We start from the raw sequence: 15578 nt of genomic DNA, 5'->3' as shown, positions 1-15578 counted from the left end.
GGTCTGCTCAATCTTAGTTCTTGCCCTTTGCCCCTTTACTTGATTCTACTCTCCAAGCTCAGCTCCTGAATCCTGCAGTTTCTACCAGCTAGTGACTAAACTTCTTTCCCCTCCCTCCACTGCCATCCATGTTTGACACCGTCAGCACTCAAGCACCTCTCTGATCTGTCCTGCTCCCGCCTCTGCCCCCAGGTGAATGAGCTGCAAAATTTGACAGCAGCTGAGGTGGTGGTGCCAAGAGACCAGACCCCTGATGAGAACGACCAGGTCATCGTCAAGATCATTGGGCATTTCTATGCCAGCCAGGTACATATGGCACTCCCCCATCACAGGAGGGTGGCAGGAACCTGGGGATCAGAGGAGCAGGACTCTGCCTGCCTCTGGCCTGGGTCACTCTTCTCTTCCAGGTATAGGGTGTGATGTGTAGATGTCTTATTCCCTCTTAAGACTGTAGGGACTTATACCTGTGGTGGATTCATTTCGATATTTGGCAAAACTAATACAATATTGTAAAGTTTAAAAATAAAATAAAATTTAAAAAAAAAGACTGTAGGGACAATGATTTGACTATTTTCGTGGGTATATGTTATGTACAGTAACTGTTAATGTTACATGTCGTATGTTATATGTTGATAGTCTTCGCTGTCGTCTAACCACGTGGTCCTTCTCTTTTGCACTGGAGAAGAGAAATGGGTCTTAGCCACTGCCCAGTCTTGTTTGTGGGGTAACACCATGGGTTGCCCTTTTCCAGTGCATTTCCTTCACCTTTCCCAGAACCACTGCTCCATCCTTGCTTCCAGTTCTTCCAGTCTCCTGGTCTCATCCTGGCACTCATCATCCATTTCTGTGCTGCTTCCAGTGAGCCTGTCAGCAGTGCCCAGCATTGGGACTGACCCCAGAGTCTAGAAAGGAGGGCAAATATCAGATTCAGGTTACAGGATGATTGAAACTAGTGGGGTTTTCCTAAAACCCCCTATTGTTGGAGCTGGAAGGCTGTGAAGGCTATTGGAAGCCACTGCTTCCATTTCCAGAGGATAAGCCTGTCACAGCAGGTTTGTGGCCCACCTGAGGCTGCTTGTGAAATCAAGGGCCAAACAGGAACCCAGACCCCAGCGTGGCGTAGCAACTTTCTCTGACAGTCCTTTGGGAGCCATTAATAGAAACCTATATGCAGGTCAGGAAGCAACAGTTAGAACTGGACATGGAACAACAGACTGGTTCCAAGTAGGAAAAGGAGTACGTCAAGTCTGTGTATTGTCACCCTGCTTATTTAACTTCTATGCAGAGTACATCATGGGAAATGCTGGGCTGGAGGAAGCACAAGCTGGAATCAAGATTTCCGGGAGAAATATCAATAACCTCAGATATGCAGATGACACCACCCTTATTGCAGAAAGTGAAGAGGAAATAAAAGCCTCTTGTTGAAAGTGAAAGAGGAGAGTGAAAAAGTTGGCTTAAAGCTCAACATTCAGAAAACGAAGATCATGGCATCTGGTCCCATCATTTCATGGGAAATAGATGGGGAAACAGTGGAAACAGTGGCTGACTTTATTTTCTTGGGCTCCAAAATCACTGCAGATGGTGATTGCAGCTATGAAATTAAAAGACACTTACTCCTTGGAAGAAAAGTTCTGACCAAATAGTGTATTGAAAAGCAGAGATATTACTTTGCTAACAAAGGTCCATCTAGTCAAGGCTATAGTTTTTCCAGTGGTCATGTATGGATGTGATGGAGAAGGCAATGGCAACCCACTCCAGTACTCTTGCCTGGAAAATCCCATGGACGGAGGAGCCTGGAGGGCTGCAGTCCATGGGGTCGCTGAGGATCGGACACGACTGAGCGACTTCACTATCAGTTTTCACTTTCATTCATTGGAGAAGGAAATGGCAACCCACTCCAGTGTTCTTGCCTGGAGAATCCCAGGGACGGGGGAGCCTGGTGGGCTGCGGTCTGTGGGATCGCACAGGGTCGGACATGACTGAAGTGACTTAGCAGTATGGATGTGAGAGTTGGACTGTGAAGGAAGCTGAGCGCCGAAGAATTGATGCTTTTGAACTATGGTGTTGGAGAAGACTCTTGAGAGTCCCTTGGACTGCAAGGACATCCAACCAGTCCATCCTGAAGGAGATCAGTCCTGGGTGTTCGTTGGAAGGACTGATGCTAAGGCTGAAACTCCCAATACTTTGGCCACCTCATGCAAAGAGTTGACTCATTGGAAAAGACCCTGATGCTGGGAGGGATTGGGGGCAGGAGGAGAAGGGGACGACAGAGGATGAATGGCATCACCAACTCAATGGACTCAGTGGACATGAGTTGGAGTGAACTCCAGGAGCTGGTGATGGACAGGGAGGCCTGGCGTGCTGGGATTCATGGGGTCGCAGAGAGTCGGACACGACTGAGCGACTGAACTGAATAGCCACAAAAACTATCTTAAGGTTTGTGGGTGCTCCTGCCACACCAGGCACCATTCTGTGTGGTCTCTATTAACTCATGTCATCCTCATAACAACCTCATGGTACAAATGAGGAACATGAGGTTAAGAGAGTAAATGATGTATTCAGGGATGCAGAAGAGCCAGGATGTATTAAATACTGAAGGGGGGTATTTTTTGTTGGTTAGAATGAGAACTAAATGAAAAACTTTGTAAAACATTACGCACAGGGCTGACAGGAGGCATTAACATTTAAAAATATCGACTCCACATTCGTTCTCCAACGTAGACCAACTTTTCTCTTTAACCAAGAAAATCAGTCACTCATCTTATGGAAAGCAGACATTCTAGTATTTTTCTGTCAAGTGAATCACAGTTGACAGTTGGTTTCGCTCACCAAACTTTTGTTCATAGGGAAGAAATTTTTAAGAAGCAAAGAGTTAAAGATACTGGTCCTTTGTTTTCTCCACTGTCACGGTGGAGCTTACTTCACTTCCTTTTGGTTATTCCATTTCATCCCCTTTCCCAGGATATTTAAATGCATAGTGGAGTTGTGATTGGTGACAAGGCCTTCTGATTTTTGACCTCCTGACAACACATACTCCTGGAAACTTAGGGAGTGCCCCCTTGAGTTCAGAAACGTGTGTCAGCTTGGTCATGTTTTAAATTCTGATGAATGACTTTATACTGCTTTTCTCCTCCATTCCCCTGTATGAATCCAGTGGGTGCTCAGGGTCTGCTCAGAGGCAAAGAAACTTTCTGTCACTGTAACCCTCAGCCTTCTCTTACCTTTCTTTTAAGTCCCATGTGATCTCTTTGTTGCCAGGATCCAAACCCCGGTGGCCTGTCTCCCCAGTAGGGCTGTCTCTCCCCACCTTTGAAGGTCCTCACTCTCACGTGTTCTCTGTGCAGATGGCTCAGCGGAAGATACGAGACATCTTGGCCCAAGTCAAACAGCTGCACCAAAAGGGACAGAGTAACCAGGCCCAGGCCCGGAGGAAGTGACCAGCCCCTTCACGTCTACCCCCATCATGTCGGCTGAAGGACAACAGGCCGAAATCGAGAGCATGATCTCCCCCGCAGGCCTGAGAATGAGCGGGAATCAGGGACACTTGGGCCGGGATGTAGATCAGGTTTGCCCACGTGCTTGAGAAAGTTGTTCCAGTGAGGAACCCTGATCTCTCAGCCCCAAACACCCAACCAATTGGCCCAACACTGCCCATCCCTGAGGGTGTCACCTTGGAAATTCTAGCTCAGGGTGCTTTTAAACGTGGATTGTTTTAAGTTCTCCAGGTCTCATCGAGAGGGTTGGTCAGACCCCAGTGGGAAGAGAAATAAAATTTCCTTCAGGTTTTTAAAACATGCAGAGGGGTGTTTTAATCAATCTCAAAGGATGATTTACTTCTTGACCCTAAAGCCCTTCCAGCCTTCTCCTCCTTGGTTTATTGATTAAAATACCTCTATTCTCGTGCCCTGACATAACCTCTTCCTGTATTCACACTGGTTAGCTCATCTTTCTGCTACTGGCAAAAGTGGGAACCAATGCATTGCTTTGTGTATATTATTGACTCGAAGGGAAAAGACACATCGGCATCTGTAGATTAATTCCAGTCCCTTCCTAACCAACCTATAGGAACAGCGAGTAATAAAGAATGGGAGAGACAGATGATTAAAATATATAGTAATCCACGTTTAAAAGGAGTGCCCTTGTGGCTGATGGATTCCAGATCACCACCTTAAGAAACTGGTGCAGTTCAAATTGCCCGCACGGTCGGGGCTTCCCCACCAAGATTCCTGCCCTGTTCATGTCCCTCTAACCATGAAAGTCCCACGTCGTGTCCAGGAGCGCATGGGTGGTACTGACTGCTCCGCGGGACAGGGGCTGACCACTGTACTGTCCCTGATTCCTGCCATTCTCAGGCAGATTTTATATTTTTTTAAAGTCTATTTTAATGATTGGATACGAGCACTGGGAAGGGGAGCCTAACTCCCCTTGATAAAGTCTCAGTTCCATGGAGGACTTGAGTGGCCCCAAAGGCTGCCACTGTGCCCTCACGCTGGCCATGTGCTTTCCTAAGGGCTGGCTCCCAGAAGCGGGGGTTGCGGGGCACTCCCCCACCACGGCACTGTTCCCTTGGTGGTGGTGGGATGTGCAACCCGACCCTGAGCTCCTGCAAAAGCTGAAGTCCATCATTTGGCATCTATTATGAATATTCAGTAAATCGGAGACTATTTGCTTCTGTGTTTATCCTAGAGGCGTATTTAACTGATGGTTTCTGCCTCCACGAGTCGTCGGTGTGATGTTATGTGTGCCTAAAAGAAACAAAATTCAAAATACCAGCAGCATTATGCACAAAAGGGTAAACAAGCTTAATTTATTAATTTTCCAGGCTCAGTAAGGTCCCATTTTAAGTTCAGCCCTCGTGGAAGACAGCAGCCGTCAGTTAAGTGAGGTTTGGCCTCCCCTCCTCGTGTGCTGATCGTCAGTGCATATTAGCCAGGTGGTGCACTTTAGCTGCCTTGGACAATGCTATCCAGTGTGCTGGGAAGGGAGGAAGGCCTCTGCGTGTGGAAGAGCCCATGCTCGGGACTCCCCTCCTTGCAACATTGCAACAACAGTAACAACCAGACAACCATGACATGTGGGCGGAGTCAGTCAGGTAATGCTGTGCGCGAAGTAAACTACCTCAAGGTATGAAGTTACCTCAGCAATTACTTTCCTTTTTGTTCCCCCCACCTCTTTTTTTTTTTTAATCTTTTTTTTCTTTGCGGCTTGCTGATATTTTATATAAAAAAGAAAAGCAAAGCAAAAGAGAAGCTGATAGTCTTGAATATTTTATTTTTTTAATGAAAAGAAAAAAATGAGAAAGTTATGTTTCATAATTTCTTACAACATGAGCCAGTGTAACTCTTTAGGAAGTCTCTATGGAGAACAGGCCCTGTGGGAAAGGCAGCCGGCGCTGCCCCTTGGAGGGAGGCTGGGCCCAGAGGGAAGGCCCAGGCGTGAGAGAGCCCAGGGCCAGGCTCTGATCTCTAAGCCACCCACCTCTCCCAGGAAGACCTTGCCTGATGAGATTGACAGGCCCAGCAGAGCTGTGGCCCCAAGGGCGAAGCAACAGCCTCCAACAGCTGGCCTGTGGTCTCCCCTCCCCCCTTTGGTTAAAGGGCACCCCGGTTGTTTTTTCCCACCAGTGGTGCTGTTGAGATATTTTAAAGTATTGCCTCCGTTTTATCGAGGAGAGAAATAATAACTAAAAAACATACCCTTAAAAAAATGTATACTTCTCTAAAAATATGGGAGCCAAGATTCCATTGGTGGAAGAGACAAAGCCACCCTCTCGCCCTGAGAGAGGTCCACCCGGCTTGCCGTGCAGTGCTTTTCATTTATCGTGACTTAATTCATTTCAGTCCCATCTTGCCATTTTTGGTCTTTATCAGTAGACCAAGGGACGAACAGATAACTGGCCCTTCTGTCTCCTCATCTTCTTTCAATTGATATGATTGATTCTAACAGTGGACCCACACATACAAATCCTTGATTTAGGATGGTGGGTGGCAAGGAGGGGCAAGGGATTTGGGAATGTAGCTGGGGACGGGTTCCTGCCTCGTTGGTGTCTTGTTACTTTCTTCCCATGACGTTCCTTTGTAGACCCCCAGAACTGTCTGCCCCAAAGAGGAGGAAGCAGGAAAGCCTTTAGAGATGATACCAGGCCAGTTTAATTAAGCTTCCCACCTGTCCAAACCACAGAAAAGGGTCTCCCAACTTATATTTCTGGCTCTATATGCTTTATTCCAAAATGAAGCAGATAACTTCAGACATCGGCCATTTAGTGATTTAAGGTGAATTTCCAGCAGCAAGCATGCTTTGATATCTGGTTCAAAACTGCCATCAGAATAAAACCCCCCACAGTACCTGAAATGTGATTGTTGCAGTGTTCAGTTTCCTTGGGATCCTGCTCCCATCACACCTGCAGCCCACATCCTTTCCCTCTGGCTGGTTCAGCTCCCAGAAGAGACCAGGAGTGTGGCAAGGGACTGTCAAACCTGGATTCGGCATGGCTGATATTTGCCCAGCAGGAAAATTGTGCAAGTTACGCTACCGGAAAACAAAGGAATATGGTTTGGTGGTTAAGGTTTAGCAGGATAAAGGGCTTGTCTTGGTGGTTCCACCTTTGACCTCTGGGCAAGGTCTTGGGGCAACTCCGCCCCCTGCACATCACCTCCATGTCCCCATCCTTGGTGAGATAACAAGTTAATGTGAAATGCACTTGAGAGATTTGGATGATCTGAAAAGAGTGACTTTTAAAAAACAACTTCTGTGCTCTGATATGTGTGTGAGCTACATATATATTTTTAAGAAAAGACCATCACTTTTAGGATGTATTTTTTAATTCTGTGGAACACATGAAAAAACCAAAATGGTTTGATTCCCTGACTTTGAAGCTGCATCTGACAGTGACACCCAATGGCCCGTGAGGGTCTGGTTGCCTTTTGCGGTTTGGGTTGTGGACTTGGCTCCTCAGAGGGGCCTGGGGAGGAGAGAGCCGTTTTTAGGGACAGGGAGTTTCATCACCTTCTACTCTTACCTGCGCTCCTCTCGGTCCTTTCTCAGTCTTCTTTTCCTTTACCCTGAGCTCTCCGCTTCTGGGACCAGTGGGGGCTATTCTGTTAAGTTATGCCTCACGATTGGCAGAAGAGACCCCATGTAAAACCCAGAGAACACTGGAGGGGAGCCCTCCAGTTGGTTCTGTGTGTCCATTTTCCCCTGTGCCAAAGACAGGCTGTGAGAGACGCCATCTCTGAATCAAAGCAATAACCATCCTTTGAACCCGTACCTGGGCTGTCTGAGAGGGGGAGAGGTCCTGGGAACTGTATGGGCTAAAAGACCCGGCCCTTCCCTTCTGAGGCTCCTGGGGGATGTGGGGGCGGTACGTGCCAAGGCACAGGGAGCTGAGAAGGGGTCCACTGGCTCCGGTTGCACTTTGGGGAAGGAGAGGGGTTTGGGGCTCCTCCCTGTGAGGCTGCGCTCCATCCCTCGCCCCCACTGCAGAGACAGCACCGCGAGTTCTCTTCAGGCCTGGCAGACTGGCAACGAGGAGGGGCCTCAGTTAACTCTCCAGGGTGCCTTCCCCTCCTCCCACCCCAGACATGCTCTCTGCCACACTGGGAACAGCGGTGCCGCGTAACTACCTCACAGAGCCCCCAGGGACCGCCGAGCTTCTGCCTCTACTCCACCTTCCCTCCTTTCTCTCACTCAAGGGTGGGGGTCCTCCTTCCCCTGAAGTGTTGATGCGGAGATCCTAGAGGCTTTGATGTTCAAAACATGCCAACTTTCGCCTAGCCTATTTGTTGAAAACCGGTAGGAGGAAGACAGCACAGCCTGCCCCTGTAACTGCAGGAAGATGGAAGAAGGATCCTCGGTGCCAGGGGACAGAAAGCCATTTCCCTTCCAAACTCTTGGCGATTTAGAGGCAGGGCTTTTCTCTTGTATTCAGACTTAGGGCAACACCAGCTGAAAACTGCAATTTCTTTCTTTTGGATACATAAGGCTTCTCTATTGGGGTACAGGACAGGGAGGAGGCCTCATGACTGAAGGTGGATTCAGAGGGTGAGGGCCGGAGCCCCAGCCCTGACCCTCAGCCCTGTGCACCTCCTTGGGGGCACAGTCTGATGGCACCATTACTGGTGCCTTAGTCTGGTTGAATCTGGATGGACGAGACAAAAGAATTTTTTTCTTAAGTGAAATAGCAGGAAGCTCCTCGGGGCATGTGTTTTGAGTAACCACAGATGATGGATGCTACGAGTATAAATGGATTAACTACCTCAATCCTCACAGTGAGATTAGAACGAGGGCTGGGACTGGTGAGTGAGGGGGTGGATCCCAGCCAGGAGGAGTGAGCTGAGGCTTGTGCCACAGAAGGTTTGTCCTTGAGGAATAGGCATACCTGCTAGATACTCATTGGTTGGGTTGAGAGGACTGGTCATTAGGCCCCCCTTTCTGCCTTCTTCGGCCTGGGGACCCTTGCTTCACCTCTTCCCTGCAGCCTGCCCTGCTCTCACCTGCCATATCTTGCTGCACCAGAGGGGGCGGAGAGGACGGGCCTCCTGTCTCCTACCAGAGCGGGGCAGCCTCCTGTCTTCTACCGGAGGAGGCTGCCAGGAGGTGTGATGTGGGGCCTGGCCTGGAACCCGCCACTCAGCCCCACAGCCAGGAAGCCTGGGGAAGCCGAAGTTAAGACGTCTTCAACAGGGTTTCTCTGAGATTCTCCACCTCTCTACCCCTTCCCAGTGTTCACAGGGACGGTGGGCTCTGGAGGTGGAGCAGGATCCCTTATCCTGAGAGGCCGAGGGCCTGTCCTCTGGTCGTCAGGAGCCTTTGTAGTCGGGGAGTTCCACTGGGCGATCCCAGCCCCTCCCCACCCTCTAATGGACCTCCTCATAGAAGCCCCATTTCACTTTTGTTTTATCTACCTCTTAGCAAGACAATAGAGAGAAATTAGGTAGTGGCAACTCCACTTGCTTAGATTAGGGGGGGAAAAAGATTTCTTTTTCCAAAGGAAAAAAAATATTACCTTAAAAATACTTTCCAAAAAATTAAAAAAAAAAAAAAAAAAGCCAAAAAAAAAAGTTCTTAAGAGGGAGACATTTTCCAGTGACCGCTGGATTGTTTTAATTCCCTAAACATTTCTCTTTTTTTCCCCCACAAATAAGTTTCACTCTTTGGCAATTTTCTGCACCTGGTCTAAGATAATGTGCTATTCTAACAGGTACAGCTTCTGCAGTCTGCCCCCCTGGCTTGCCCCACCCCGCACCTTGTTCCTGTCAGTGAGTTCCTGTCTGTGCTCTCCCTGTTGCTTCTCAGCCAGGTGACTTCACTCAGCCCCACGGAACAAAGGCTTTGTGTGTGTGGCGGTGCTGAAGTCTGGACTCACCGTTTCAACCTGTGGAGGGTGGGGGCGAGGGCGGGGGGCACTTGCAACCCTTTTGTGTCAAGTTTCTGTAACCTACTGCAGTGTAAAGGTGTTCAGAATGAATTTCAGCAGATAATGAGTTAGCAGGAGGAATAAACATTCTCTACCACCACTTGAATCCTCCCCTTACTCCAACATGTTGATCCTGATCCCAGGAACCAGAATAAGAGAGTCCCTTCTCCTGAGGCAAAGTGAATCATGTTCAGTCCTGAGACATCACTTAGGAAAGTGGAAAGTGATTTTTATGAAGGCAAAACTTGGTGGGGACTGGAGGGGGGACTTGTGCCTGTGATTGTGTGACCCTGTTCTGTAACTGCGGCCACTTTGAAAATTGTACTTTGCTGGGGATCGGCCAGCCGTCACCACCAAATTTTGATTGTACCCTTTCTCCCACTCTTTAATCTGCCCTGTGCTTGGTCTGGGAAGATGGGGCGGCTGGCTCAGACTTTTTGGAGTTTGTTCTTTTGCTGGATGAGCACTCCAGTTTTCTTTCCCATGAAAGTTGTTTCTGCTACAAATCACTTGATTCCGCTGTTTCAATTTCAAAATAAAAGGAAACTTATATTGAAAGCTGTGAGAGAGTCTATGTCTCAGGGAGGGTTTGGGGGATCTGGTTGCTGAGATGGTCAGACCTCTGGGGGTGGAGTCTTGCTTTCCAGGGACCAGAGTCACTCAGATTTGAAGTAGGCATTTTTCTTAAATTTACAGGATAGTAAAACAAGAGTGGCTTTTAAATGGTGCCTTGCTCTTTATTCCCTTGGCATGTTGGTATAAGGCCTTCACTATTAAAAATGTTGGGTAACGTCTGCAGAGGAGTTGCAGCTGTTCTTCCTGATACCTACCATAAGAAAAATGATGCCGATGGCCTTGAGAGGGGAGGGTTCGTGGAAGGGAGCTCAGTCACCATCTACTGTGACCTTGCCCTCTCTTTTTTTCCTTTCTGAAGACTAGATGGGTGGAGGGACACCCTTGTGCAAGACAACCTGGACCCTGACTTGGCTCTCCTGATTCTTGGTCCAGCCTTTTCCTTAAAAGAGGAACAGCTCCCCATTTAAAGTGTCATGTCATTCCAGGTTATCTTGGGCTTCCCTGGTGGCACAGAAGGTAAAGAATCTGCCTGCAATGCAGGAGACTGGGGTTCCATCCCAGGGTTGGAAAGATCTCTTGGAGAAGGGAATGGCTATTCATTCCAGTATTCTTGCCTGGAGAATACCATATACTGAGGAGCTTGGTGGGCAACAGTCCACAGGGCTGCAAAGAGTTGGACATTACTGAGCGACTAAGCACACAAGCAGGTTATCTTCTGAGGGGACACATGTGGCTACCCTTAGAAGTCTGGGGTAGAATGAACACACTAAGAACTGTCCCTCCCACTTTTTTAAGCAGCCCCAGATACCGAGCAGATCAGTGAAACCTTGACTTCCACAGGGGACAGTGGGGAGTATTTACTAAGTATACTGACACCACACCTACTCTCGTCCTCTGCATAGTGATTCTGGATGGGGTGGGATGAGGTCACTGGACTAGTTTCAGTGTTGCTGTTACAGTGCCTTCCCAAATAATTGGGTAGATATTGGGGCATGATTCTCAAGCCTTAGGGGAAGCTCTATATAGCAGTGAAAGTGACTGAAAGTCACTCAGTTGTGTCCAACTCTTTGTGACCCCATGGACTGTATAGTCCTTGGAATTCTCTAGGCCAGAATACTGGAGTGGGTAGCCTATCCTTTCTCCAGGGGATCTTCCTGAACCAGGATTTGAACCAGGGTCTCCTGCATTGCAGGCGGATTCTTTACCAACTGAGCTATGAGGGAAGCCTAAGCAGAGTAGTATTTATTTGTTCCCTGACTTGTTTCAGGAATAATTAAGGTAGGAAAGGGAAAAAAAAAAAAAGCTTTAGGGAATTCCTTGGCAGTCGAGTGGTTAGGACTTGGTGCTTTCACTGCCCAGACCCAGGTTCAATCCTTGGTGGTGGAACAAAGATTCTACAAGCCACATGTAGCACAGCCCCACCCTCCCCTGACAAAAAAGGGATAACTAAGGTGGTTTAACATGGGAACGAAACCCTGTGGATATTTCCTAATGGTGGCTAATACTTGTTGTGATAAATATTGTGCTTGATAAGGCATTAGAGTCTATATGAGGTATTATTTATTTAACTCTGACAACAATCCTAAAGTGAATGTTATTCCTATCTTATAAATGAAGCAATTGAAGTTTAGAGGTTATGTTACTAGAGTCACATAGACATTTAATTCTAGAAACTATCTTTCATAAGGCTGACTGGCACCTCTGCAAGAGAAGTCTTCATTGCTGACTATGAGACAAGATGAGTTTTACTGGAAAACCTTTTTCTTCTTTTCACCATCCATGTAAGTAATAAACTATACATTTCTTTCTATCTTTGCTGGTCAAATCAGTCAGACCTTGGCCTTGGCCCTTCGTCATGGGTACATGAGTGTGACAAATTTGGTGCCCAGCATGGGGCTCATAAAGTGCCCTTGAAAGAAGACTGGAGGGGGGTAGGAGGGAGGTTCAAGAGGGAGGGGCAATATGTATACTTATGGCTGACTCACGTTGTATGGCGGAAACCAACATAACATTGTAAAGCAATTATCTTCCAATTAAAAAAAAAAAAAAGACTAGAGTATGTGTGGACAGGATAGAGAATAATATATGTGCCCCAGGATCTGGTAATTCAGTGGTGGGCAAGAGGGTAGAGGTCCTTCTATTCAGGGGCTGCATGCTTCATGGGACAGGACTTCCAGGGACCCGATAGCTGTTGCCACTTGATAAACGTTGAAGGTCAAGCAGCTAGAGGTAGGATTGGTGCTTTCAGGTGTTAAAAGTGAGTTTGAGGCTGAATTAATGGCCACTTAAAACCCAAAGTAAGTGCAGAGCTGCTTATTGGTGCAAGTTGCTCACTCAGCTTTCAGCTATTCCTGTGTTTCCTTGAGAAAGCACCTACTAGAGTTTGGGCAAAAAAGTAAAGAGAGGGAAAAAAGAACAAAAGTAACTTTGCAGGTGAAAGGTCCAACCCATTCACTGTATAAATGTGTAGCTGGTATTGAAATGTGTCACCTATTTGAATTGTGACTGCGTGAAGTATTAGAAAATTCCTCTGGTGTCCAAAATTTTCACTCAATACTGATGTCTTGTTTGGCAAGTTAAATGTCTCCTCCTGAGTGGCCTTGGATGCCTGCCAGTGGTGGCAACCACAACCCTTGAGCCTCATTGAGACGCAGACACGCTTACCAAGTCGTGTCTTGAAACAATGATTTTCTCTGACAGTCAAGAAAAAACTTTTTTTTTTTTTAACGAAACAAGAAACTCTATGTTCCTAATTCTAAACGTAACTCTTGTTAAAAGTTGGTCAGAGTTGGCCTATTCACAGGGGTGGGGGTAGTTACTCTGGGTCTTCATTGCTGCATGCAGGGCTTTCTCTAGTCGCAGTGTATAAGCTTCTGACTGTGAAGCTCTAATGGTGTGATCACTCACCTAGAGCCAGACCTCCTGGAGTGTGAAGTCAAGTGGGCCTTAGGAAGCATCACTATGAACAAAGCTAGTGGAGATGATGGAATTCCAGCTGAGGTATTTCAAATCCTTTGCTGTTAAGGTACTGCACTCAATATGTCAGCAAATTTGGAACACTCAGCAATGGGCAAAGGACTGGAAAAGGTCAGTTTTCATTCCAATCCCAAAGAAAGACATTGCCGAAGAATGTTCAAACTAGTGCACAATTGCACTCATCTCACACGCTGGCAAAGTAGTGCTCAAAATTCTCCAAACTAGGTTTCAGTAGTACGTGAACCGAGAAGTTCCAGATTTTCAAGCTGGATTAAGAAAAGACAGAGGAACCAGAGATCAAATTGCCAACATCCGCTGGATCATAGAAAAAGTAAGGTAATTCCACAAAAGCATCTACTTCTGTTTCACTGACTATGCTAAAGCCTTTGACTGTGTGGGTGGATCACAACGAGCTGTGGAAAATTCTTCAAGAGATGGGAATACCAGACCACCTTATCTGCCTCGTGAGAAATCTGTATGCAGGTCAGGAAGCAACAGTTAGAACTGGACATGGAACAGTGGAACATGGAACAACAATTTGGTTCCAAATTGGGAAAGGAGTTCGTCAAGGCTGTATACTGTCACATTGCTTATTTAACTTATATGTAGAGTACATCATGTGAAATGCTGGGCTGGATGAATCATGAGCTGGAATCAAGATTGCAGGGAGAAATATCAATAACCTCAGATATGCAGATGACACCACCCTTATGGCAAAAGCGAAGAGGAACTAAAGAGCCTCTTGAAGAAAGTGAAAGAGGAGAGTGAAAAAGCTGGGTTAAAACTCAACGGTCAAAAAACGAAGATCATGGCATCTGGTCCCATCCCTTCACAGCAAATAGGTTGGGCAACAATGGAAACAGTGACAGACTTTCTTTTCTTGGGCTCCAAAATCACTGCAGATGGTGACTGCAGCCATGAAATTAAAAGACGCTTGCTCCTTGGAAGAAAAGCTGTGACCAACCAAAAGAGCATATTAAAAAACAGAGACATTATTTTGCCAACAAAAGTCCTTTAGTCAAAACTATAGTTTTTCCAGTAGTCAACGTATGGATGTGAGAGGTGGACCATAAAGAAAGCTGAGCATCAAAGAATTGATGCTTTTGACCTGTGGTGTTGGAGAAGGCTCTTGAGGGTCCCTTGGACTGCAAGGAGATCCAACCAATCCATCCTAAAGGAAACCAGTCCTGAATATTCATTAGAAGGACTGATGCTGAAGCTGAAGCTCTAATACTTTGGCCACCTGATATAAAGAACGGACTCATTGGAAAAGACCCTGATGCTGGGAAAGATTGAAGGCAGGAGGAGAAGGGGACGACAGAGGATGAGATGGCTGGATGGCATCACTGACTCAATGGACCTGAGTTTGAGCAAGCTCTGGGAGTTGGTGATGGACAGGGAGGCCTGGTGTGTTGCAGTCCACAGGGTTGCAAAGAGTCAGACACAGCTGAGTGAACTGAGGGCATGCGAGCTTCAGTAGTTGCGGCCCCTGGTTTCTGGAGATAGTCTCGGCAGTGGGGCGCACAGGCTTAGTTTCCCTACAGCCTGTGGGATCTTCCTGGACCAGGGATCCAACTTGTGTCCCGTGCTTTTGCAGGTGAATTCTTAACCACTGGTACACCAGAGAAGTCCTGGCCTATTCATCTTGCTGTAAATGAGGCCATATTAGTTTCCTTGGATAACTGTAACAATTTACCCCAGAACTGATGGCTTAGAACAAGAAGTCAGCTCAGGCTGTCGCCAGGTCTCCTTCTTCCAGAGGCCCTTGGGAACATCTGTCTCATGTCTCTCTTGTAGCTTCTGGTAGTTAATAGCAATCATTGGCCCTCCATGGCTTGAAGACAGATCCCTCCAATCTCTGCCAACATGGTCTTCTCTGTGTCTCTGTTTTTGTGTCTTATAAAGATAATCTTCCCTGGATTTAGGGACCCCCCTCATCTAGGATGATCTCGTGATCCTCTTCAAAGATCCTTATTTCAGTTAAGATCACATTCTAAGGTTTGGGGTGGGCATATGTTTTGTGGGGACACAATGCAACTCGCTATAGAAGCCATACCAGGTGGGTGGGCCCATCTTGTCTGTAGCCAGTGACAGGCTGGCTACATGGAATTTTTTAATCCTTCTTCCCCTGGAGGTTGATAAGACCACAGTGCCCTTTTGGAAAAAGGCAGCTATGGATCAGGATTCTCAGATGGTGGCACCCTGGTTACTGAAGCATTTGGTGACAGGAGAAAAGTGGCACTTGACTGTTGCCCATGGTTAGAGGATCCTATAACACTAAGAATAATTAAGCATGGTTGCTGTTCACCCGTCTGCTCCATGGGGAAGCAAAACTGCTTCCTCCCACCTATGGGGGTAACCTGATATAAAATACTCCCTGTGGTCAGGTGCAGTCAGTTCTGCAGAACCGTCCTGCGGTCTGCTCTTACAAAGAGTGGAAGAGGAGGAACATGAGGTTTGGACAAAAGCCCAGTGTCTTAGCTGGGGCTGCTATAACAGTTAAGTACCATAGATTGCATGCCTTGCAAACCACAGAAATCTTCTGTGGCTGGGAAGTCCAAGATCAAGTTGCCTACAGATTTTGTGTCTGGTGAGGACCTGCCTTCTGGTT

The 15578-nt window shown here is 47.2% G+C and overlaps 1 protein-coding gene across 2 annotated transcripts in view; it reads left to right on the top strand.

Annotated features, from left to right (window-relative positions):
- IGF2BP1 (insulin like growth factor 2 mRNA binding protein 1) overlaps positions 1 to 10210 on the top strand; it is a 46992-nt gene extending 36782 nt beyond the window's left edge. Inside the window, exons 14-15 of one of the 2 annotated variants that reach the window (XM_059878052.1) lie at positions 193 to 306; positions 3345 to 10210. In XM_059878052.1, coding sequence (XP_059734035.1) covers positions 193 to 306; positions 3345 to 3437 — 207 coding nt within the window. In that variant the 3' untranslated portion in view covers positions 3438 to 10210. The remainder of the gene's footprint in view (positions 1 to 192; positions 307 to 3344) is intronic. The other variant, NM_001192454.2, reaches the window with a different exon arrangement.
- The last annotated feature ends 5368 nt before the right edge of the window (positions 10211 to 15578 follow it).

This window comes from Bos taurus, chromosome 19, assembly GCF_002263795.3.
Source record: "Bos taurus isolate L1 Dominette 01449 registration number 42190680 breed Hereford chromosome 19, ARS-UCD2.0, whole genome shotgun sequence".
Classification (NCBI taxonomy): Eukaryota; Metazoa; Chordata; class Mammalia; order Artiodactyla; family Bovidae; genus Bos; species Bos taurus.
This window is presented reverse-complemented; position numbering and strand designations above follow the sequence as displayed.